At 37.6% G+C, this 25,951-nt stretch overlaps 1 protein-coding gene across 1 annotated transcript; it reads left to right on the top strand.

Moving 5' to 3' along the window:
• Positions 1 to 8,065: 8,065 nt before the first annotated feature.
• On the top strand, positions 8,066 to 10,757 carry LOC128167680 (noggin-like). Its single transcript, XM_052833534.1, has 2 exons — positions 8,066 to 8,522; positions 8,668 to 10,757. The coding sequence occupies exon 2, from the start codon at positions 8,690 to 8,692 to the stop codon at positions 9,431 to 9,433; it is 744 nt and encodes a 247-aa protein (XP_052689494.1). The 5' UTR covers positions 8,066 to 8,522; positions 8,668 to 8,689; the 3' UTR covers positions 9,434 to 10,757.
• Positions 10,758 to 25,951: the final 15,194 nt, after the last annotated feature.

The raw sequence follows: 25,951 nt of genomic DNA, 5'->3' as shown, positions 1-25,951 counted from the left end.
TTATCCCTTCACCTCGTTTTCATTTCTATATCTTTACTAATTTCTATGAAAGCCGGGTCTTATTATTGCCTGGATTTCATTTAGGAATAAAGAATTTCAATCAATCTGATGAAGCCTCGAGGCGAGACAGGGATATTACTTTATTCATTCAATCTCTGGAAAATATATAGCAACAGTGTATATTGGTTCCCGTGCTCTGTGATAGATGCCCCTTAAGGTTAATTTATTTCTCCCTCCCCAACCGTGTCAAGGCCACAGAACACAACGATCCGGCATTGTCGTCAATACAATTAAACGAAGGTTTTTTTTTCTCAATTTATTTTTTTTATTCAGTTTTATATTTTGTATTTTTTGTTAGTTAGTTTAGTTAATTACTATGACGAGACAAAATATTGGTATTAAAGCATTGTCAAAATTAAATTGAATAAAATTAAATTTTTAATTAAAAAATTAAATGCAATTAGTATGTATGATAGTGTTTACTGATATGGGTAAGCCATCGAGTATTCTAAAAAAATAATTAACAGTCTGAATGATTTAGCCCGTTCCACCATTTTTATTGGGGGAGGTCATCTTACGAAAATAAAGGGTAACGTTATTGTAGCTACCACAGTACCTTAATCAATGCTAACATTACACAAAATGCATTGACTGAATTACAAAAATAAAATAATTAATTTTTTTTTTAAAAATAAAATATCAAAATTAAAGTATTTTTCCTTCATCGTTACGTGAAAAAAAGGAATGAAATTGATTTAAAATTGTTTAAAAAAAAACGTCATTCATTACAGATGCCATGGGTTTAAAGTAGCATTCATATTTGAAAATACATATAATATAAAACGAATAACTATAGCTTTTGGAGGTCATCTTTGATTTAGAGATTGAAGCTTGTAGTTTATAGTCAGCGCTTCCTTGGCCGGTGCTCCCTGTCCCCTCTGTAATTTGTGTTATTACGAAATATTCTTAATTTTTCATACTGCGTGAAATTTATTTGTATGATTGGTTTACAAGAAAGGCGTTGGACCAACCACACAGACACTGTTATACTCGCCCTGTGACATTTGATGCACGGAATACAGCTGTGATGTGCTTCTTTGACTTGTATTTTAAATCATTAAGAAATCTGTGAATTTGACATCTACCTTTCTTGTGGCATTGTCATTCAAACTGATAATCTGTTATTTACAACATAACTGAACAATGAAGGCAAGGCATCCAATTTATCGCAATTATTGAGTCGAAAACTCAGTGATTTTGCCCATTAATAATATATGGCTTTATATGTCAATTCAATATTTACCTCTATTTAAAGTCTGACGGGCAGGTTACGTTATGATTGTATACAAACTATTTGTAGTCTTTGTACTGTTTGGATTCCACATTAAAGGAAATAAAATGCTGTGACACATTACATGAACGGCGAGGCATTCGGAGCTTGTGAAACAAAACGCCATTGTACCCAACACATCACAGCGATCACAATGGCATTATTGTGTCGTTCTACTGGTCAATCTAGCCAGGTAGTGAACAAAACATTTGATTGAATTAGTTTTAATATAGTCGAGACATTAAGACCTTTTGCGTGATGGCATTAAATGCCGTTCTACAAACAAGCCCTTTGTTAATCGAGTGTCATTTTTAAGGGTCAAAAAGATGAAAGAATCTATAACCAAATGGGGAGTTCAATATTTATAGAGGCTGTTTGTCCTGACACACGTAGACTAATGAAGATTTGCGATTTGCGCCACAGTCTCGGACTGTCTTGTGAAATGGTGTTTAACAATAATAAAACCGCGTGTTTTCTCGTCAAATACTCCGATTTTTATTAGGTGCTACATATTTTGACAAGGGACAAAGAACTGCATTCCGAGCGCTTTCTATAAATTCCTTTCTTGGTCCATATCCAATACATGTATGTATCTTGATTGATTGTAGTCACAGCACTACTGCTATGTATCTAAGTGGTTTCCGCCCCATGCCAAGAGTCCTGCTACACTTAGGCTATATTCTGTAATCTTTTTTCTTTATAGAATTTATTTTCATTCTTTTATTTTTAATCTAATTAATTAATAAATCATCACGAAGCTATATTTTTAATCGTGTAATTAGTGAGCACAAATCTAAAACTCGGTACAATTGACTTGAAAACACCAAAGCACGTTCATTACTCGTACATCATTAATAAACATGTCGTAACCATAGGTACCTGCTTACAACTGTCAGAATATTTCGTTACCATAAGTACGAACTTACAACTATCAGAATGAATCGTTATCATCAGTATCTTGCCGCTAAAAACAGTCAGAATATTTCTCTAATAAAAGAAATACCTGTGTACAACTATAAGAATATATCTTAAAAGTACATGAATTTTGTGCAATCTGTTTATCGTGATTCAATAGCGCTTGGGGTGTTAAGTCAATCCTTCACATCATGACGTCACAATTCTAGAACCAAGACGCCATCAATGGCGGAACGGGTAGCGTCACTTCCGGGTCACCGATTAACGCGTGGCGGAGGGATGGTAGAGACGTGTTGCTATGACAAAGAACTGCTTTAATTAACTCAGTTATCAGTTCATTCGTCTCCACAAAACACATGTTTTTTATGGTTGACTTTCATTAAAAACTAGAACGCATCTTTTTCTTCAGTGCAGGAAACGTTTCGCCTCCCCATTGCAGGCATTGTACCTGTGTTTTGGTAAAACAGAGCTTTAGACAAAGCTGTAACATTACGGATGCAATGAAGCGTCTTATCAATCGAATACACTTTCCCTTAAACACTTGCCACTATCAAGCACAATGGGCCCTGTTCAATGTTTAACATCTTGCAGTTTGTTATTGACCAATGTAGATATGTCATGTTTTTTTTAAAGCTCCTGACTCTCTGTCGATTTAAATTAGTAAACAGCGTATTTTCACTAAAATATTCAGAATTAATATTTAACTCGTCGAATCTGCTGATAAATTCCCCGTTTTGGTCCAGCATGTTCTGTACTTTGTGTCTCATACTATTTAAGAAATGAACTCAATGTCTACCCAAGTTATACGAGTATAACCTGGGTTGGGGCAATTTACGCTTTATAATCCGCGAAGCGGATTATAAAAAAAGCGTAAATTGCTCCAACCCAGGTTATACTCGTATAACTTGGGTAGATATTGAGTTCATTCCTTATAATTTAATTTTCTGTAATTTGCTGTACAAATTGAGACCGTTTACTTTTAAAAATGATATTAATCTGTTCAAAATTCAAACGTAACGTCAAGCGGATTAGTACGTTTTTGACGTTAGTGCATTGTGACGTGTCTTGTGACGTGCAAACCAGGTTATACAAATTTAACTAAATTTTTCTATCCAATCAAATGCCGCGTTACAACCAGAATTAAATTATTACTCCATTTTGTCAAATAAGTGTAGGAGTCTGTACTTTGATAGCGCCATAACACAGTCCGCCCGACCTTTTACCGATACCAATAAGTCGAGGCGGAATGATTTTAAGTTATTAGAACTATGGCGATACCGAAAATATAGCAATAAATGGTGATGCAGGGAACATCATATTGCGGGGTGGTATTCTTCTACATCACAATAATGTTCTTATCTCTCTCTATTTGAACACTTTCTGGGCCCTAAATTAAAACATTCAGACAGGTTATTTCTGGATGGCAGGGGTTATAGCACCACTAGCTGCAATTAGAGTCCTGATGAGACTGTTGATAGTGTCTCCAAACTGACTGATACTGAAACAAACGTGTACTAAGTGACAAGTCTCGTGTCAAAATTTCTTGTGATGACCTTCATGACTATTTTCATGAAACTGTTTTTCCCAGACATTTAAAGGAATTATTACAAGTTAAGATAAGACCGCTTACGACACGTAAAATAAAAAAAAAGAAAAGCCAATCTAACATGTTTAGCTTTGATCACTTTACCAAATTCTTCAGGAGGCGAAAACAAGAATGGTGGCTCCGCAGATTGTTATATAAGAAATCTAAATGGGCGTGTTCTGTTCTTTAAACTGAACAGCTGGAGAGGCATTCCATATCTTGTCCCGCGAACGACAAAGTATCAATTTCCAAACAATTCGCTTGTATGAACGATGTTAGCTCTTATCAAAGAACGTGGTGTGCTTCTTTCGAATAAACGTTTCATATTTTGTTCTGTCAACAAGGTAATTATAAGTTTTATATTCGCCATAAAATCGCTAAACTAAAGATTATAATAGACAAATAAACGCGAAGCCATGACCCTTTGTTGAAGGTAGATAAGGTGGACCCTTTGAATGTTAATACCTTTCCCCCACACTACACAGGTAAAAGGTTCCCTGTGATCTCCTTGCTCCCTCTCAGATTCCCTGCACGTATCGGGGGCCAGTGAACACTATCGCCATTTATTGTCTTCTGATGAAGTCAGTATTGCCGGCGTATCAATTTTATTTGTCAAGAAATCGTTGGGCATTAGCATTGTGGAGCCAGGCTTCCCCCGTTGGAAGAGGTTCGCTAGAATCCCTGACTCCCCTCTGGCGGGATTATGACTTGTTATTAATACAAATCTAGCGCTGAAGACGGTCTGATCTGACATGACTATAATTATCATAAATAAAATACAATAATTTTATTTTAATATAGCCATGTGGGTAATGAGTTTGGTTGTTGTAGCGCTTCCTTGTTAAGTATACTGTGCTCACTTTATTCTCAAATGCTGGAATGCTCCTACTTGGGTGGTTCTTTGAATCCAGGGTGATGTTTAATTATAAGACGTTGTAGAACAAACCATAATGCACCTATCAATCTTTACAGTGAATCTATTCGACGCCATTTTTGACGTTTGAAACTCTGTTTACATTTGATATTAAAGACGGGGAAATTACATATAATGATTGTGCCCTATTGTAGTCTCTGAAACGTTGTACTGAACCGTTCTTACCAAGGGGCGGGGGAGAACCTTTTTGGGCGAAAGTTGATCAGGGTAGCTCAAGCGTTTGATCTTGATCACTTCTAACGTTGATTACTATCTAAAACTGTGATCTTCTGTGCGTTTATCAGATTGTGGTCTACAGAAAGATCACGGCAAGAATAAATTTTCACGTGATGTAACAAATAAAGAATATATCTTTTCTCTAATCATTTAAAACTACCCCAATCAAGATAAAACAGTGTTAAAACGGCATGCTAATCGTGGAGTGGGACAGGTGATGGAGGGTTAGGGCTCAGTGGTGTGGGTAAAGACAAAAATGACAAGGATCGCCAGCGTGATTCCGAATAAACTCCAAACAATTTAACAACTAAGTTGTTTGTGTAGGGTAATTGAAAAAGACCACGGGAAATCGCGCTCTCTGATCGTTATCTCCTACGATGTCCTGTGTCTCAGGTTTGTAATGAAATTAAAATGGTAGCCGCTTGAATTTAGATTTAATTCAATGGCAGGTTGACTTCATTGATCTTGCAGCGGTATTTGAGGGTTGAAGTCGTAGCCCCGTCTTGTCTCTTTACACGGGACATTTTCCTTCACACACAAGTAACCTTGCGTTCATTACTTTTAATACGTAAAGAAATCCCAAGTTATCCCCGATAAACAATCAGAGAGACAAAGACGTGTTGGCTTTAAGCCTTGAGGGAATTGATTGCAATGTCAATGCCAAGGTGTCCGTCTCTCGTCACCCCCATCAGCACGCCTTACTGGGCCGCCTTACGTCTGACCGGACGAGGCAGATGGAGACTAAAAGTCAGACTGTGATGGTATCAGGTGTTACTCAATCAAAAGCTTATTTAAACTGCTTTCTTACATTCTTATATATTTATATCTGATAATGCGACAAAAACTCTGCAAGTCTAGATGTTTTGGACACAAATTGTACCGGGTCTACAATGCGCCCTATTCAGCGCTAATAGATTAAATGTTTTCATTTAAAAGTTTATTATTTTCTCATTATGCGAAGGTTGGTCTGTTTTGAGAAATCTCTGACTTGTGATGTAGGCCGCGTCAATTTTTTATCACGCTGCTGATGGAATAGAATGCGGTCGTCTTGTTGCATATAAATACTAGTAACTGCAGTGTCTCCGTCTATTACAAGAATGAATGTTGTCTATCAACCCAAGTATTTCAGGGGCTAATACTCCAACCTCTCTAAACCTAAAAACACGCCGTTTTCCTCTCTCTCCGTGACTCTGACAATAGAAAGCTGAGGGGCGGCGAGTCCTCAACTGCTTTCTAAGCATTCCGGGCCCCCAAATTGTACATTGTGATTTTCATTCATAAAGAAACGATTTCAGGCTGGATAAAATCTGCTACAGCGTTATTAGATTTCTTTCATCTTTATGAGTGTTTATGGGCCAGAAGGTTCATTAATACATGCTAACGCTTTTCAATAAATTTTAGGGGATTAATTGCTATCAAATTTTGTTACTTGGGCTATTTGGTGCATATTTTTAGACGTAACAAATTTTCCTTAACTCCAGTTTCCATAATAATCAATCTCCTGTACGACCAGCGCTGGATATTTGAAATTTTAATTTACAGCTTCTTCTTGCTTGTGATGTTAAATATTTCAAACAAAGGATCAATCAATGTGCATTATTAAAATTACAGTATGCGATTCCACCACCCGCGACTCTTCGATCACACATTATGCAATTCAGCAAATTAAAGAGGTTCATTGGGCTACGTCGCAGAATGTTCAGGCAACAAAGGCAAAAAAAAAAAATAACTACAGGTGTTTATCAACCATCTTCACTCATACAAATAATATTAAGATAGGATTCTTCAGCCTCGACCTGGCAGAGGGTGGGTAAAGTGACACCGAGGCTGATTTCCGGGGACACGGGCGCGACCACTGAGGCCCCTGCACGCGAACTCTTTAACGTCAGAAGGGAGGAAAGAATACCGATATTATAACTCTCGCACATCGCCTACCGCTGATCCGAACTGTTGGATAATTAAATCTAATTACGAAATAAAAAGTGTAATAAATCAGTTGGATATTGCTGATCTACCATTCAAACCTACCACACGTTTCGTCATTCAATCCGGTACAGTCTAAACACGGAGAAAACCGAACCGCCAACTACAGCAAAGCATGAAATATTTACGCTTAAAAATTTTGATGGAGAAATTTAATGTACGATGGAATTTTTCGGAAATTTATTTTTAACGATTTATATATAAACCGACAGGTCATAGAAATACAATACCCCCCTAGTTCACGCGTTTAATTAATTGACTATGATTCAGAAAACGGAACTGGGTTGATTTCTGCGATCATGTTTTAAAAACATAAATCAGGACTGAAATGGCCGCTAAGCGAAAATATTTGGTTAACTTTTGTACCGCTTTCAAGTTAATCTTCCGATTTGTCACTGAGTAAGGTACATGTATTTTATTTCCAACCAACATTGTGAAGTATTGTGTTTAGAAGAATAAAAAATTACCAGCAATTATTTACTCGCACTACTTAATTTTCTACTAAATTGAAATATGTCATTGTGGTCGTTTAACAACTTCGCCTGACATTTCTTTGGTGACTTTACAAAACGAGTCCGCTCTTCAACAAACTCTAGATAAATGTCGGCGTCCAAAACTATGATTTGTGGAAATAAATTAATACATTAAATGAAATTAATATTTCTTTCTGTGTCGTATACTTAAGATAACATTCAAATTCCGAAAACGCGTTGAGTACGGTGTATACTTATTACATGCACATAAATGTATCTATGGAGGGATATAACAATAGGGGAGGATTAGTGCGGTATCGGTCGTGGCGCCGCCTAACCCTTCTACCATAACTCTACTAGCTTTATTGCTCAACTCGTTTTTGCCGGGAACGAAACGAGTGAAGGAAGGAGATTGATCGCCGCCGGGGAACTCTCCTATTTCGTACTATCTCACAGACAACGCTCTTACGGGACAGATAAGAATTAATCTATCTCTCAAGCCCAATCACAGGTTCCGGATCTCTCTCTCTGAACCTTTTATTTCGATTTATGAATGGGATCATGAATACGGGGGAAGTCGTTTGTATTGGTTCGCATGTTAGGCCACGCCCCCTTCAGTTTGACAAGCATACATTCGATGTACATAGAGAATAGGTCTGAAATCCCATACACTGATCGTCGCACTGTCCGAGTTGACACAGATTCTAAACACGTATGGTCGCCGCCGTTTGTCTTATGCTTAGGATTACGGGCAGTCTTCTCATAACATTGTAAAAACTACCGTAGATTTTCAGAGAGACGGCTATTCATTTCAGACTGGGTGTCTAGCAAGAAAAATACAAAAAGGATAGTTTACATTAAACTCCAACATAAAGCATCTACATTCCTCTCCCTGGAGGGTCGTGGTGTACACTGGAGATATTTATCTTTCGGGGGCCAGTGAGCTACCCCCGCAATCCCAGGTCTGGACGCAGTTTCTCAATGGAATAGATTTTGGCGACATTTTTTTTTTTTTTACATGTGAAACCTTCCAATATTGACTTTTATTTTTCATACAATGGCATTAGATGAGAAGATGCATAGATGGTAAGTATTTAACCTTTTTATTATGTATATTCAACGATCATCGCAAAACATATGAAATTTCAAACTTGAATTTTACTAATGTCGGTAAATCCGTAACGCCCGTTTTTATGTGGGACTTATTCAGTGTCACTGTATTTATTTTCAGATATAAGTATACGGATGAAGTGATGATTCTATATCGTTTTATATTGAACTGTGTCGTTTTGTTGGTCTGGGAGCATCGTTGGGTGACCGCTCAAAGTGCACGTGATGCTTGGAACCGACTGAGGCACCCCTTTGAGCCGGAGGAACGCAATTCTATTTCATTCCATGATGGGACGCGTCCATTTCCCTCGAACCAGCTGCCGATCATTGACTTAGAGGAAAATCCGAATCCGCTATACGATCCGAAGGAAGAGGATCTGGAGTATAAACGCTTGCGTCGCTTGCTAGGGAGAGACTTTGACCGGGACTACATGTCCACTGTGAGACCGCTAGAACATGTGTTGCACAGAAATGGAACTTTGGATTTTAAAATCAAAAAGGGACGTCCAAAAGGGAGGAGGCCCCTCTTCATCAAATACTTTGGACAGCGTGTCTATACGGGTGAAACTCAGAAACCTATCAGACTAAAACTCAAACGTGAGGATAGAAAAAAAGTGCAAAAATATTTATGGAGTTATACTCATTGTCCAGTTTTCCACACGTGGAAAGACTTGGGGGTTAGATTTTGGCCCCGCTGGATTCGGGAAGGACAGTGTTTTAGGGGGAAATCGTGCTCTATTCCCCCTGGAATGTACTGTCAGCCCAGTGACTCTATGCGTATAACGTTACTGCGCTGGTACTGTCGGGGTCCGGAAGTTGGGACAAACTGTTCCTGGATAAAAGTGCAGTACCCAGTGCTCACGGAATGTGCGTGTTCGTGCTCATAGCGATATTGAACGAAGACAAATAGAAAAGTCTTCAAGTGGTGATCACTAAATATAGGGATTTCAAATTGCAGATCCAGCTGAGTTTGATATGAAGGGATCTTAAAATCGAACGCAAACAGCGGAACAATGGGTTAAATTTATCATTGAAAACTTCCATGGCCAGTGTTTTCATTTAGAAAGACACAGTGAAAATATATTGACTCTGTCGTATTTAATTGCTATTCTGGGTGTTACTAGAAGTTATATTGGAGTACGTTCATGGTGTGAAACAACAAAATACGTCACCCGAAGACTCCAAATACGACCCTTAGTTCTCGTACAAACTCTGTTTATAGAAACACAAGGAACTCGGGTGATCCTCTATCCCGTCTTATCCCGATGTGTAATCTCGTTTTCACAGATTATCGTCGCCTCTTTCACTTGGACATCTACCGAATAATCTGAGATGGCGAGGAAAATTCTACATGGAAATTAAAAAACGCGATTAACTGAGCCCCGTGCTGGAAAGTTTGAAGAATCTGTCAAACAAACTGAAGAACTGAACCAGTGAATAGCAATCTCTGTTAGATAATTTCTCTTATATCAGCTCAATGTGTGAAGAGGCCGAGTTCAAAGCGTCGCTGTGTGACCAAGCTCGTCTGTGCGCTCATCAACCTTCTACTCTAGTTGATAAAATGCCATGTTTAAACCTTGTAATGGAAATACATTGATTAAGAAAGGTACATTGAAGAAATATTTGGATCTTAGCAGACGCCGCGACGACATAGCGGCATTATGGGGCTTATATTGGTGTTAAAACACACTACCCTCGCTCCCTCGAGTTCTGAACTAGAAGGGCTTTCGTTTGTTTATGGAATAAACAATATCTCATTTATTTATCCGCTGAATGTGGTCATTATCGTTAATGATTGTTCTTTAGATGCACGTCTTAGTGCGGTAAACTAGATGCTTGGGTTGTTATTACAAACGCCGGGGATAGCTTCTCCAGCGCGCGGCCGTCCGCCACGACCACGTCCTCCGGTGGGAGACGGCGTCTACTCCTTGGCAGAAATACCTAGACATTCGGGCTACAATGTAGTGGTGATCTTAGCCTTTCATTTCTAACGAGTAATTTGGTTTCCGGCAAACCGAGTACCGTACCAGAGAGACTGATATTACATGGACTCTGTAACCTTCGCTAGTGCAATTGCTGTTGTTTTTTGTTTATTGACAATTGTACTAAACCATGGGTCATCCTCACTCTGTATATATATGTGATGGTCATATTTTTTTCGTATGACCAGAATATTTATTGAAAAAAATAAAACTTTAATTTAAACTCTGACGTAGTATTGACGCTTCTTATTTGCATCACCTTAAGTAGTAGGTGCGGTGATCTAGGCTCTAATTTATTGAACGATTCGCTTCGGAGGAAACAAATGATATGTAGCAACATATGGTTACATCTGAGAATCTATTTGATGCATCCTTATCAAAAACTTTAAATAGCCACTCTACAAGAATGTTGGGGTAAAAATTTCAATAATTCTACTTAACATTCCCGATTTTCAATCAAACTTAACCTCAAGATGCAAAAACGTGTAAATTTGAATTTCTGGTACATCGTCTTTGGCCAAATCAATTTTTTATTACACCAACTTGGAATTCATCTTGATGGGATGTTAAAGCGAGCGAATCGGTGCAGATCATGTGCCGCTGTTACCGTACAAAGCTGGCTTTCTTGGTATTTAATATTCTCGAATGAAATGATCATGTGGCAGTTTTCTTCAACCATTAGGAACCGTTGACCCAAACTACAGTTCATGATACGGGAACATTACAACGCAGAATTCGGTAAAGATGACTTAATTTAATTATACCAGATTTATGGTGGGTACAACAAATTTAGCATATTCTGTTATATGGGTTTGCGAATTCCTGACATAGCCACGGTACGAAAATTTGACTATGCCGACGGATCGTGTCTCCATTTGACGAAATAATTTTTAGAGAGAAATTCTAAGCAGGGAATATGCTAGAAACGTACGTGTACACAGTAGCAACCATTAGTTTTCATAGTTATGCGTGAATAAGTGCGGGAAATCAGATTCCGTGTGTGGCACCACCAAATTGCAAAACAATCTGACAAATGGCTCTACCAGAGAATGATGAAGTGGTACCCTGGGTTAACTAGAAAAGAAAAGACAGACTAAGTCCAGGCAATGATTTCTTGGCTCATTTAATTCGTTGAGCACAAAAAGCATACTATTTTATATTTATATACACTAAGTGCGATTTTTGTAGCTTGTCCAAATATTTAGCTTAATCTACGTTTAAGTAAATGTATAAGAAGCTATAAGTATATAATTTTATTTTGTACTAAAAACACGGATTCTTGTTGATGAACCGACTAACAGCTTGTTCAAACTTTTAGCTAAATGTCTATCTAAATTGACAGCAAAGTGCATCTATTTTAGTAGCTATAATTAAGAATACAATACTTAAAACCGCGACAAGGCATTCGGCTGTCTCCAGAGATTTTAACAACGCTGATCGCAGTCTGTTCGTATAGTACTGACCATGCATGCATATAAACTCGCTCAGAACTGCTCAACATGCATTGCATTGTGTCATGTTGTTGACACGAATAAAGGAATTTCAATACATTACCTGTTTATTTTTATTTTGTACATTTGAATACATAATGATATTGAAAATTTTGAGGTTGCATTTTTTTCTTCAGAATACCTAAAAGTGCACAATTATGCATATTTGCATCAGTGTACTTTCCAAGAAATTATCCCTCAACTTCGTGAAATTTATTGCACCACCGACGCTAACTATTCTTCCCTGAAGGTCTCAGAATTTTTGGTGTGGGAGTTTGCATGATGTGTTACATATCAATGACGTCACTCACAAGCATCTTATGCCATTGGTCAGTTTTTGAGCAAGTTTTCATTCTTGAACAGTTCTTGGTAGCAGCCGATCGGAAAGGTTGCAAAAAACCGCCATTGTTCCATAGAGCCGGCTCCAGGTTGTCTTGCATTTTCGTTAATTGTGTAATGATTAATTGCACGAATAACAAACGGAAGTGACAGGGTAACTAGTTGGAATGTTTTTTTCGACAATATATTTCTTGGCGCGTCATGACAGGCGGGGCGGAGGGACTAACGGCGTGCCATTCCACTTAGCTGCTCGCCATCTTTTAAGTCGTCTGTGCATTCATACAGAATCCTGGAACTTGCTCTACTCTTACTTTCCTAAAGCTACATTTCCGTTTGTTTTGTTATTTATCAAATACCGTATAAAATTTCCATAATCAAAGGGGTAAAAAAAAACAACACCAAAATTTTAATATTGAATCATTTTTTCGTCTAACAGAACTACCATAGCGGTTTTGTTTTCGACAAAAACAGGAGTGTAAACGTTTACTATGGCAGTAGTTTGTATGTTAAAGTTGTTGTAAGGTATGATATCAGGAATACTCAACTTGACGTACACAAGAAATACTTTGAATATTTCTTGCCCCCTATCTCGGCCCTTAACCGTCTTAATCCACTGTTTATTATGTTCCAGAACAAAGCTCCTGTAAGGTAGAACACATAACGCCGAGTGAAGAGCTGAAGAGCTGATGGCAGTCACAATCGACAGGCGTCTGTCCTCATAGAAAAAGTCGGAAACTCAACTCAGTAGGAAAGGTAAAAACTGAGTCGTTCAGGTAGCCGGGAATAGAAGAAAAATATTGTTTATTCGTATCGTCCCATTATAATTTTATCGACATATTTACACGCTTCTAAGATGCCATTGAATGATTATGAACCGCAATCGATAAAATTATCTTGTAAGAGGTAATACGCTAACACCTCTGAGCTGAGAGGGATATGAAGAGGCAATTCATTCCCATGTCAAAGGCGCGGAAGGGGCAGGTAAAAGTAATCAAAGTCGATATTCTCAAAGGGACCTTATCTTTCCGTTATGTGCTTCTGTTTTCAGGTGCATTATGCTTGGTTATCAAATAGCTGAAGAACCCCAACAATAATCACAAAAACACTCCGGCCCAGGGGGTCGCATTCTTGTGAGAGGTCGTGACGGGGAACAGCGCTGTGTGCCTGGGTCCGAGCCGTGGTCACCTATCACCCACGCCTTCCTGTCCCCGGGGTAAACACGCTGGCCCGGACCCCCCCCCCCCCCGCTGGTTCCAGGGAGACCGGGAATTCGCGAAGTGCCTCCTGTAATTGAAGTTGTTCCTTAATATCGATCACGTTAATATCGATCACGTTAATATCGATCACGTTAATATCGATCACGTTGCACGTGATAACGGGAAGACTTATCCCGAATTTTTTACAAAAATGTTGTTCTTATATATACACGTACAATGTAAATTTTGTAGATTAATGAATCTCCTTACATGTTCCATCACACACAGCGCTGGCAAATTTGAACTACCTTTTTAATTTATATACGCAACAGAAATGCGATGTTATTCTTTATAAACACTTCTGTTGCCTGAAAATGTGTACGTATAAGAATATAAATCTACCTTATATAGTATGTAAAGTAAGAAAATCGCATTATAGAGTAACAGATGTCATGACTGATTTTATTTCAGAAAATTCTATGATTTAGATTTTATAATCAATAAAAAATGGTGTATTTGAAAGTACAAAATGGTGTATTTAAAAGTATGAATTTCATAAAACGCAAAGGATGCAGTTTCTCTGAAGTCATGTAAAGAAGTCGAATAGTTCAGTTATAATTCGCATGATACCGTATAAATGTAAATATTTCTTTTTAGATTTTTCTAAACTGATTTTACAACGGTTTTGAGAAGTAAAGTTAAATGTCAAGGCTATATATCATTAAAAATATATTTGTTTCCCCTAACCCGACCCTCCTAGATTTAAAGTTGGGTGGCTTCCAGGACAGAGAATGAAAATACATTATATTATTAATATAAAAAAATGAATCAATTCCTTAATTGAACACAAAACTAAACAACATGACCAATTGTAAAACAAATTCTTTTATTATTCATGTACCAATGGAATGGAAAACAAATTTAACAATTTAATTTCAAGTTCACAATACTATTTAATATTATTTAATATTTTAAATTTAAACTTGTTTGTTTCAATGACTAGATGTGCATGACTAGATTCATAATAATCTCAATGTTGAAGTATATATATACATGTCAGCATAAATTCAAATATCATTTTAATAATTCTTGACATGACTACTAAGTATCAATTAATTTCTCAAACTTCGGGTATAATTAGATTTTAAAAAAAAAGCTATATTGTGGTAAAAAAAAATCAGTCGGCGGAATTTAATTGGGTCGGTCGCGTTTAGGGAAACAAAAGGATTTTTTTCTATTTTGGCCCGAAAGCATTTATTTCATTCTCTTTATTATCAATGAAATGTTGTAAAAAAAATATGTTTAAATTTAAAAAAAAAAGAAAGATACATTAATACATGTAAACTTGCTTTAATTTACACTTAAACGTTACTTAAACGTTACTTACAGTTACATAACTTTACAAGCTTTACTTTACAATATGACCGCTACGGTTACATAACTGTACATTGTTTACGTTAAAATGTAACCGTTACAGTTATAAATTTGCATGTTTTATCTACAATTAACCTTTACAGAAACAACACTTTACATGCTTTACTTTACAATATATTCGTTACAGCTACACAACTTTACATGCTTTATTTTACAATATAATCGTTACAGTTACACGACTTTACATGCTTTACTTTACAATATATTCGTTACAGTTACATGGCTTTACATGCCTTACTTTACAATATATCCAATACAATTAAATAACTTTACTTGCTGTACTCTACAAATCAACCGTCACCGTTACATAACCGTACCCTTTTTAAAATTACACTTAATTTGTTAAAGTTACGTAGCTTTATCTGCATTACTTTACATGTAAACCTTACAGTTACATTTACTTAACTATTTCAATTTACATTTGAATTGTTAGATAACTTTATCGGTTCTACCTTACACTTTATCTTCTTTATTTTTTAAATTGCACTTAATTTGTTAAAGTTACATAGCTTTATCTGCATTACTTTACATGTAAACTGTTACAGTTACATTTACTTACCTATTTCAATTTACATTTGAATTGTTAGATAACTTTATAGGTTCTACTTTACACTTTATCTTTTATTAATAAAAAATCTCTTTAGCTATATAGTTTTTAGTTGTTATACATCTAGATCAATAGTTGCTTTCATTTAAACTTAAGCTATAATGGTAGTACACCTCAATTAGACAAAAAATCAAAGATTGGACCTGCTTACTTAAACCTTAAGCTAAATACATGTACTTTTTAGGTATGTGTTACATCACGTTATACGTTATCAATTTTGTACAGATATGCCTGCATAATTAAGTTTTGAATTTGTGGGCTTCAGTGTTTTGAGATTTGTTTGCTTAAGTAGACTTCACAACAACCTGGGCGGGGTTGATGGAATTTTCAGTTTTTATTTTCGTAAGATGCGCACCTATAGTTATGAGTGTACTGCAACAAACACTTAACTGTCGGTAATTATCAACGAAAAACGGCTTTGTCAGAAATTTCTGTCGTGTAAAAAAATCTTAGGAAATCTGACATTTACTTCAACAAAATTAGCACGGCGCAGTAAAAATAGACGAATCTAGCATTAAATACATTTGTTTTGTTGTGACTTCAAAAGACAGGTTTAATTAAAACTCGATTTAAATGACAGGTATTTCTCTGCTTATTTCAACGAAAAATTGCGAGGTTTTTTGTTTCTATATTTTATCCGCCTTTGTTTCAACGTCCACATATTTCACATAAAGACAGACTATGTTTGGACGGGCAGTCTGTTCAAATCATTAAGTCCTCTGGATATTGGATCAGCTACTCCCTGTAAACACTAACGTGTCGGTGAACACGATAACCCCAACAGTTTCTCTAATGAGAGGAAAATTTCAAAAGGATTTCTGCGATGGAAATTCCATTAATCATGTCTAACAAGATACAGGTTGCGCTTAAACTGACGGCCTTTCAATAGTATAGATTCTTCATCTTCATTTTTTCGTCATTTGCTGGTTATGATATATCGGCCCCAGAAAAGCGATGCCTCTGTATATTAGTGGTTGGGACTTTTAAGCTGGACCGGTGACGAGCGATTGATGGCCCTGTATCAGTTTGTTCTTGCTATCTGAATGAGACACTCAGGCGTTTAACGTCCCTCACTAGACGGAATGAAGAGCGAAATACCTCGATAATTCCACGGAGATCAATGGAGGGAGCCTATTAATACTTTTGAATTAGAACACTTCTGTCACTTTACCTGTGAGATTGACAGGTGTGCTGTCAACTTATTAAACAATTTAATGTTTTGTGATAAAAGTATTGAACTGTTAATATAATGCTGAGATCTACAGCCCTTACAATACGTTCTCATTCAATGATTTCAACATATAAGAAAACTTGTTTCTTTCATGTGCTCATGATAAGATAGATTCGAAGCCCGAAAGAAAAAATCATATTGAATTTAGATACGTGCTGCAGTGAAATCAAATTGGTTCGGTACTGTCAAAACGGCCTCTGTTGTTGGGAATAAACAAATTATGAGCACGAATAAATATACCAGACTCTCGCTGTTACACATCGGGCCTTTCCGGCATAGCTCGGAAACATTTTCTACGTGTCGGAAAGACTCCGAGACTTCTTATTATGTAACAAAAAGAATATTGCAAAAAAAAAAAAAAACACCAAAAAACAAACAAACAGACTATATTTAAAGTTGCACTTATATATACATTAAAAATTACATGTATTGTTATTACTGCTGCAAAATTAAGTTTATGTTTTTGACATAATTAAATTTGTTCAGTAAACAAGAACAAATGCATGTAATCTCTCTCTCTCTCTCTCTCTCTCTCTCTCTCTCTCTCTCTCTCTCTCTCTCTCTCTCTCTCTCTCTCTCTCTCTCTCTCTCTCTCTCTCAATTACTATGGTTTTTGGTATCTTTGGTTTTGCGGCACCTCCTGTTTGGGATTACGGAAAATTTGATTGAAGATTTGGGGGTTTATCGTTGAGTAAACCCTAATTAAGTCCAGAGCAGCGCCTGTTGTCTTATTGCTTAATCTTCACTTTCTGCGAACTTCCTCGCGCGTTTAATAAACGTAATTTCCTTTCATTTTGTGATGTTCCTTATCTATATTGTCGATTAAATTCTAATGAGGGGCGTCCGCTTATAATTAATTGCCGTGATATAACCGTTACTCTCCGAGTGGCGGCTTTGTCTGTAGGTAGCGGCAGAGGTATTTGATTCAGGTTTCTGTCTTTCCCTTTACACTATTTATCCATATTGATCATATTTTGGTGTGCAGTTGTAATATTTCATTCATAAAAGCAGGATAGGCTTATGGAGAGCGTCTCTCACAATAGGCAGGAAAGTATGGGATTTTCGCGAGTCTCTGTATTATATCTCAGGGCCTATATATTGTATTTCAGCTAGACATATTACGGAAATTATTCAAGAATAAGCAATTTTCTTTGATAAAAAATCAGGCAAATTTTAGTTATCGGTATTAGAGCGATCGCAGTGCTCTGTAAGCATGGGCCGCGACAGAGGAGTGTAGAAGTTTAACAGTTTTGAACTTATCTATGAATTGATTGGGTATTACGTGATGGCCGGCGTCACAGTGATTGAGAGCGAGCAGTCCAGGGTGATAGACCCAGGCCTGAGTAAGCGATAGACGCCTGTTCATACATCGTAGGAGCCTTAATGTGTACACATGTAAATACGGACCAAAATTAGGCAATAAAAGCCCAGACATCACGTCACTCAGTTCTGTTTGTAAGAAATATGGACAGACGTGTTCTCTGAAATTTCCGTTCCGTGAAGCCACGTTTCGGCGCCCTTATGTTTGATATGTGAACGACTTTTGGCGCGCTTTTTACTCTCGCCGTCCCGCCAAATTACCTCCATGACTGCCAGACTGGTTTAATCTTTCTTCCCTAACACGTATCACATGAGAATTATCCATCTAGGGATGTCCTTTTGATTGAGTCAAAGATGTTTGGCGCTATAGACCACTAGCTTTATGTGTGCTGTGACAAAAATCGTTAGATTTACAAGATTGTGCGGAATCTGGAAACAATAATTGATTTGTCGTTTTGGGGTTCTCATAACGTTTTAAAGGGACAGTATTGAGGGGAAAAGTTCTTTCCAAAATCAGATAGGCTAGCCTTTCCATTATACCCTGGTCCTAAAAAGAATTAGCGTTGTTGCTGAAAAAACAGAGGCGGTTTTGATCACGGAAGACAAATTTTAGACCAAATAAGTCGGATATGATCATTGAAATTTTAAAAAATGGATGACACTGATTTTAAGAGTTCCGGTTCATGACTCAATCTTCTTTGTTGAATTCAAGCATTTTAAGCACAGGATCAAAGTCGATAGATTTGTTTCCTTGATTAAACTGTTTTCTCTTGAGTTTTGTCTGTAACAGTTAAGCCATTGTTCGATTAGTCTCAACCTTGCTCCGACTGAGTCGCTGAAACAACCTCGCTGCAGTGTGAGCATACAGCGTAAGGGAGTACGAAGCTCTCAGCGCATCTCAACTGGTGGAGGAACTCAACTTCTGCATACAATGATCTCAATCAAGACATAAAGAATTCAATGCATTAAAATTGGTCGATAACGTTCAGCGATCAAGATGTCTATCATGTAAATTGGAGCATTTATTTCCTCCCGAAGTCTCGTCTACTGAAAGCAACGTCAAGAAGTGAGGAGAAGTGCCAGAGACCACCGCCCCGTGTCACCTTTAATCTGCATATAACACATATCATTACACATAAACTTTTATGTCTTCAAAATGAAGTCAAACACTGTTGTAAATTAAATACCAGGTATCAATATAAATGGCATTACTGCGCACGATATCCCGAAGAAAAAAACGCGCCACCTAGACGGCAGACTTGAGTTATGAGAACTTCAAACTTCAACCCTGTACAATGGTTAGACTATACCCATCTTTGGACCACACAAAATGAATGCCGAAGCCTGCCTCCAACCGCGGAGGCAGCGGGACGCCATCCAAATAACAGGGTTCGAGCAACTGAACGCGCCCTCGCCAGGTGGCGCTAGAGATTGTCAACGAACAGCAGCGCGGGTCGGTCCGAGCCTAGCGCAGGCGCAGGCAGCGATAGGCCGCATCATGCTCTGCTAATGACCAGTAGCAGGCACTTGGATTGAGCCACAGTGCGACCTTTCTCTCGTAATGGTGTGAAAAGTAAAGGACTTCAAAGCTTCTATTCAGCCTCAATCAATTGGGAGGTGCGACCCTGTTAAAATTTTTAATCGTCTTTTTTCAAGTGGTACTCCATTAAGACTCGCGTTGATGTTGGAAGAATAAGAAGTGGCTGCGATATCTTTATTTTGGGGTGTAATGAACATCCCAAGTGACGACACGCTCCGTTGAGGTGTCATTTTTCAGCTCTCAGCTCTCCCCTAATTACCTGTGGTCCCTATTGAGACTCGGGGCAGCAAATGTAAAGTTAGACTGTATGTTTCAAGAAAATTACGGCGCCTTTCCTGACTGATGAAACGTTTTATTTTCAATTTTCTACCTTTTCTTCAAAGAGGCTTTGAACAAATAGCATTTACAGTTCATATTGACGAAAAAATCTTGAGAAAGTGCACCTTGAAATGAATTTGGCAAAACGCAGAAAATTAACTCATTCAACGGGATATATCATGAAGATGCTAATTCAATTCAAATACCGTGGACATTATGGCATTTCAGAAATTCTTTCAGAAAGTGCGAGCAAATACCAGCTCCTTTGGGTGGCCCTAGTCGTAGTTAATTATCTGTAATTTTCATTAGACTCCCGGTAGAGTGAAATAGATGTTCGTATCGCACGTTTTACTGCAAGTCGTTTCTTTTGCATAGTTGCGATTTTTTTCTATTCCGTTCCCAACTTATTTCGTTTGAAAATAACTTCATTAACTCCTATCCCGACGATTTTTACACAAAAAAGCGTCAAAACAACGGCATTACAAGAACGCCTTACTCATTCGGATAGGTTACAGCTAAAAGTCGACTCGATACGCACGCGTAATTCCGGCAGATTTTCCCCCCAACTTCTCTTCTAAATTTACGAAACAGATGAAGTATTATCTGACCCTCTTTACTAAAACTCTCTTTTGATCAAGTTTGGTGCATATGGGTTTTAACTCCGCTCGTCTGAGCAAAAAGCTTATCTCAAACTAAACATGATCATTAAGAGTGGTAAAATAAATAATTTAAAAATCTTATTCTATGAATATAACTAAAATTTCACTCAACAGACGTCCGGTCTATCGACATGACGTCACTGTCCGTTTGACGTACGTTCATACATCATACACACTTAAAAAAGGCCAGAACTGCAGATCACCATGATTCAACAACAGATTATTATCGTTTGTTTATTAATTAAGCTTTACAATGAAAATTACATGCAGCGATATGTGCCGTTTTGAGCCGTGTACATTATGACTAGGAGCTATTTGATCGTTCTAAATCCTACATGTACTGTTTTTGTTCTCTTGTCTGAATGAGCGTTAAGTCCTTTACCATTTGTTTGTATTGCATCCCTGTACACCATACGATCTGGTCTGTAGTCTGATATTAATTACCGTTTTATTAATGGGGATCACATTCTTCCTAATTAAGGAGGGATTTAAAAGAATTTATTAAAGTCATCGTGAGACGCAAGTTCTGGCTCAGATGTAAACAATTTGAGACTTTGTATTGTCATGGTCAAACAAGGTTCCCTGTACTCTAGCTGGTCCGCGGTCCTGATGGCGTTAACAAATACTGGTCCTGTTTCTCTGTAGTCCTGATAACCCACATACAGTAGAGGAACTATACCAAGGGGGTGTTAGGCTGTTGATATGTAATGGGGACCTGTTCACGGCCACAAACTACTGTATAAAGGGGACCAACAGGCAGGCGAGGCACTGATAAAGTCCAATCAAAGGATATAAAAACTATATTGTTTTATTTATGAATGACCTATCATCGATCATCACAAAGAGGCTAAAGTCTGGGCCTTTGTGGGAGCACCCCTCTGATGGGTCGAGATGCCCGATAAACCCACCCCTCGGCGTTAGCGCGTGGAAGTCCGTACCGAACGCAGTCTATCATCGCCAATGATCGCTTATTAATTAATATTAATAATTCAATCATCGACTTGTATTTTGTGTCTAGTATTATATACCAGGTTTGTGAGATGTGCGGGTGATAAAATTCCAAACAATTCAAGTTTAGAACCATTTCCGTAATCATACCCTCGGCCCACTTTGCGCGTTATTCATGAATGAACTCTCCAGTGGCACGGTTTACGATACGGATGTCTAAACGAGACTATCTTCGTGAAAAATAAGTATACAGAATCGGGTTGTTGAAATTATTTTTGTCATTCCTTATCTACACTACATTTACTTTCTGTCAGCACAAAACAAACGCTTCTTTTTTTGTGTGAAGTCGAGTTTGAATATAACAATCACTGCCGAGTCTCCAAACATTTCCGGGGTTGTTCACCAAGTAAAACTGCGGGAAGTATTTTTCTGGTCCGTGATTAAGACAGTGATCCCTGTCATTAATGGTGTTAAATTACATACAAAATATTTGCATGATCTTAATAATTTTTTTTTTATTTCCCAAGAACAAATTTGACAAAAAGAGTTCAATGACTTGAATTTCGTACAGTTAGTCAGTGAAATACTTGAGGATAATTTTGGAATCGGAGGCGGGCCGCGGCGACGTTAGCAGCGTTGTTCAGTCGCTATTTCTGGCTACACCTCTTGATAGCTCTATCTTTGTTTCCCCTCTGACTTAATTTTTTAAGTGGACTCGCACTTTCCGTGTGTGCTGACAAGCTCTGGAACCTTAGAAAGTCTAAATCTGAGCGATGAAACACCGTTTGATACAAACATCCTGAAGCACGTAAAACAGTCACAGTATCTCCAGGAACATTGTTCTTTTTCAAGGACCTTCGTAAAAAAAATAACACTACTTGAGCGGATACACAAACCGTGATGTGGGGTTTTAATTCAAGGTTTCTTTTTCTTCTTTTTTTACATGCAGGCTTTGACTGATGGGTTATACTCTGAAGGCTCACTTTGATTAAAATACAAATCTTTTGGCAGCTCATCTCAGATAGGCGTGTGGGTGAAGCGACGAGAGACCGAGGGGCGACTTGGCTTCCACGCCTCATCACCAACTTCGCATATCAGAAATGCTTATCCTATAAACTTTACTACCAACGAACTCATTTATCTAATTTTTATGGATTTTATCTGTAAAGTGCAGACCTATTACTTTTCTGCAGATTAATAATGAGAGCTTTGGCGTTCTGATGGTAATTAACTGAAGTTTTTCCTCCCGTGTTAAATTCATACCTGGGTGTTGTAGGTGAAATAATTTGGCTGCGCGCTCTCTTTCCTCTTAGTCGTATTACCGGCCTATAAAAGTCAGTAGCGATAGATTGATCCCAGTCCTATCCGCCGGCCTCGCTTACATGTTACCCTTGAATGTTCGGGTGGTGCCCAGATTGGTCCTGTAGATAAACTATCAAGTAGAGGAATGTACGAAGCGCCGACACCCCGCAGACAGATACAGCGACTGTTTAGTGAGAGACTCAAACCCAGGCTTCTCAGGGTATACGGCCTTGAAGCGCACCCACAAATACTGCTGTAACGACCGCCTTCTATGATCTGCTAGCTTTACCGAAGTGCGGACCGTTAGTGACGTCACTAAAGTGCCAAATGCTAATGACGTCACCAAAGTACGGACCGCTAATGACGTCACCGAAGTGCGGTCAGCTAGTGACGTCACTAAAGTGCGGACCGCTAGTGACGTCACCAAAGTGCGGACTGTTATTGTTACCGTGTAACGTTATGCATAGTATATTTTCTGTGTTTTGTTACAGGCAGATTTCAATTTCATTTTCTTGCGGTAGGTTTGGAATCCCGACAGTTACCCGTCATGAAATAAATGATTCAGACATTCACTTTTATTTATTGTTTCTGAACACCAAGATAAAGTCATTTAGTCTTATCAATGTGAGGCGTTGTAAATTGGTGTGTGGATGACAGCCGCTAATGATGCACTGCCGCGGTGTCCGCTATAAACCAGCGATCTCTATAACCTACCTTAATTTACAAAATGAGTAAGATTATTAATTGGTATTAAATGCCCTCGTCTCTAATTAATGAGTCTGTTACTGACGCAGTGCATGGATTCACCGGAAATGCTCGGACGACTCCGAGCCGTGGAATGGAGGTCGTGAATGGAGATAGTGCACCGCGCGATGTTAAGGTTCGATGTTTCTGTCAACTGATGCTTGTAGATCTGTAATCTTTACAGACAAGTTGTAAAAGATGTTGTCATTTATGTTCTTTACGGATTCGGTGGTCGTGTAGAGACATCCGTGAAACAGGGTCGCCATTTCATTGACAAAATCTAGCGTGCGGACCCGTAGTTAGTATTGAATGGAAAGACAAATTCATTGTGTCTGAAATTTGATGTGTGCAAATTATACATGTTATACGTCCAGCCTTGCTCTGAATAATGCCCAAGTTCTACATTCTGGTGGAGAGATGGGTGGAAAATCGGTCCATTTCTTTATACTCAGTGTAATTTCAAAATTTTTATCTTTTATATACAACGTTGATTTTCCTGATCGGAATTCCAGAAATATCCCACCGCATCAAAGCAATGATCAGGAGATGACCCAGAACGTAATCTTCGCTGATAATTACTGCATTTTTAGACCTTCATTTCAAGAATTTGATTATGGGAAAAGACACCCAGAAGTCCATTTGAAGTCGAGTAAATGTTGTCCTCCAAAAGGCGAACTGTCGTAGCATTATGAATGCTTTAGAATTCCTTGTTTGACAACCCCGAACAGCTTAACCAGGGAACAGAGATGTATCTGCTGTGCAGGTGTGGGAGATGTTATCGCCCAGCTAGGATATCCTGCTTTACCCGGGCCCTCTGATCGTACTGCACATTTTATACTACACCGAGTGAGATCGCATTTAAATGGTACTCTCCGATTTCAAAACATTGGTTTTAATTGTTTTCTATTGAAATACCACCCCTGCAGAACTAAGCAAACGAATGGTACAGATTATAAAGACAAAATACACGTTTTTTAGCTGATGTATAACCGACGTGTAAACTATAAATCCAGAGTAATCTATTGTTTGACCATCTATAAAGTACATGTGAATTGATTATCTTATCCGTGACAATAAGGTTGTACGGGTTGCTCCCCTTTATATGTTTTTGAATCAAATTGGCAAACACACACAAACACTCTCTCTCTCTCTCTCTCTAGCTATATCTTAACTGTCTTACATTTTAGCTTTTAATCAGTACTTTATAATTTTAAATATTTTACCGTAAGTGATCATGAATTTTATCAGAAAAAACCACTTTGGAATCTCAGGTGAGATAATTAACGAGAAGTGATTTGATGTTAAGATGGCTGGATGGCCATTTTTAGACGCTTTTAATCTCCTTGAAATGAAAAGCTCTGTAAAGCCATATATAGATAAAAAGATTCAAATTTTAGAAATAAGATTTTTGGAATATTTCTTTAATAAATAATAGTTTTATAGCTAAACCTTTTTTTTTTTGAAAATGTAAGGCAGATTTGATGGTCAATTTGTTGACCGCCGAGCCTAAGTACACATGATGAGATTTTGTGGAATCTAGCATGAAAAAATCACGAAAGATTTACGTTTAAAATTTCACGTTTCAAGAGTGCTCATTTTACGTGATATGACACACAATAGTGAATGCAATATCAGTTTATCATTCAATTTTTTTTAATACATATTTAAATTTTCTTTGTATGAATCATTTGTACATACATGTACATGTACAGTGTAACATGTGGATCCGGGCAATCTTTTCACTTATTGCAGCTATGAGTTGTCATAATTATATTTATATTTATTTATTGTTTTAATGTATATGCCCCCACCCCCGAGGGCCGGTCATTAAATATATTTGACAATGTTTACAAATTTATCGAACGCTCTGGTTGTTAAAGTGTGATTTTTTTCCAAGTCATTAAATTATAAACTTGTGTACATTGTAAAACGATTTTTTAAAAGGATGCAGTCATCAAAGGACATTACTTTTGAATAAATCAGAGACATACAAGACACGTTGAACAATTCTGTCTATTGATCAACGGGAGATAACTCTTATTGTTCATCTATTTTAAAAGATGTATATTTGAAATTACATGTGAATCTCGATAACTCGAACTTCAAGGGACCATGATTAAATTTCGAGAGATGTATTTACAAAAGCTGCTTTTTATTTTTATGAATATTTTTTTATCAAAATGAAAAAGACGTCTTATTGACATTACTGGACATGATTTATTAATTTGTTCACAGCAAATTTTAAACTTTACAGTTTGTTATTTGCAACCAAAACAAATTTGCCACCCCCCTCTC

The sequence above is a fragment of the Crassostrea angulata genome, chromosome 10 (genome assembly GCF_025612915.1).
Source record: "Crassostrea angulata isolate pt1a10 chromosome 10, ASM2561291v2, whole genome shotgun sequence".
Taxonomy (NCBI): Eukaryota; Metazoa; Mollusca; class Bivalvia; order Ostreida; family Ostreidae; genus Magallana; species Magallana angulata.
This window is presented reverse-complemented; position numbering and strand designations above follow the sequence as displayed.

Bases quoted from the DNA above. Each gene is read 5' to 3' on its own strand.
- LOC128167680 (XM_052833534.1), top strand. From the start codon at position 8,690: ATGATTCTATATCGTTTTATATTGAACTGTGTCGTTTTGTTGGTCTGG.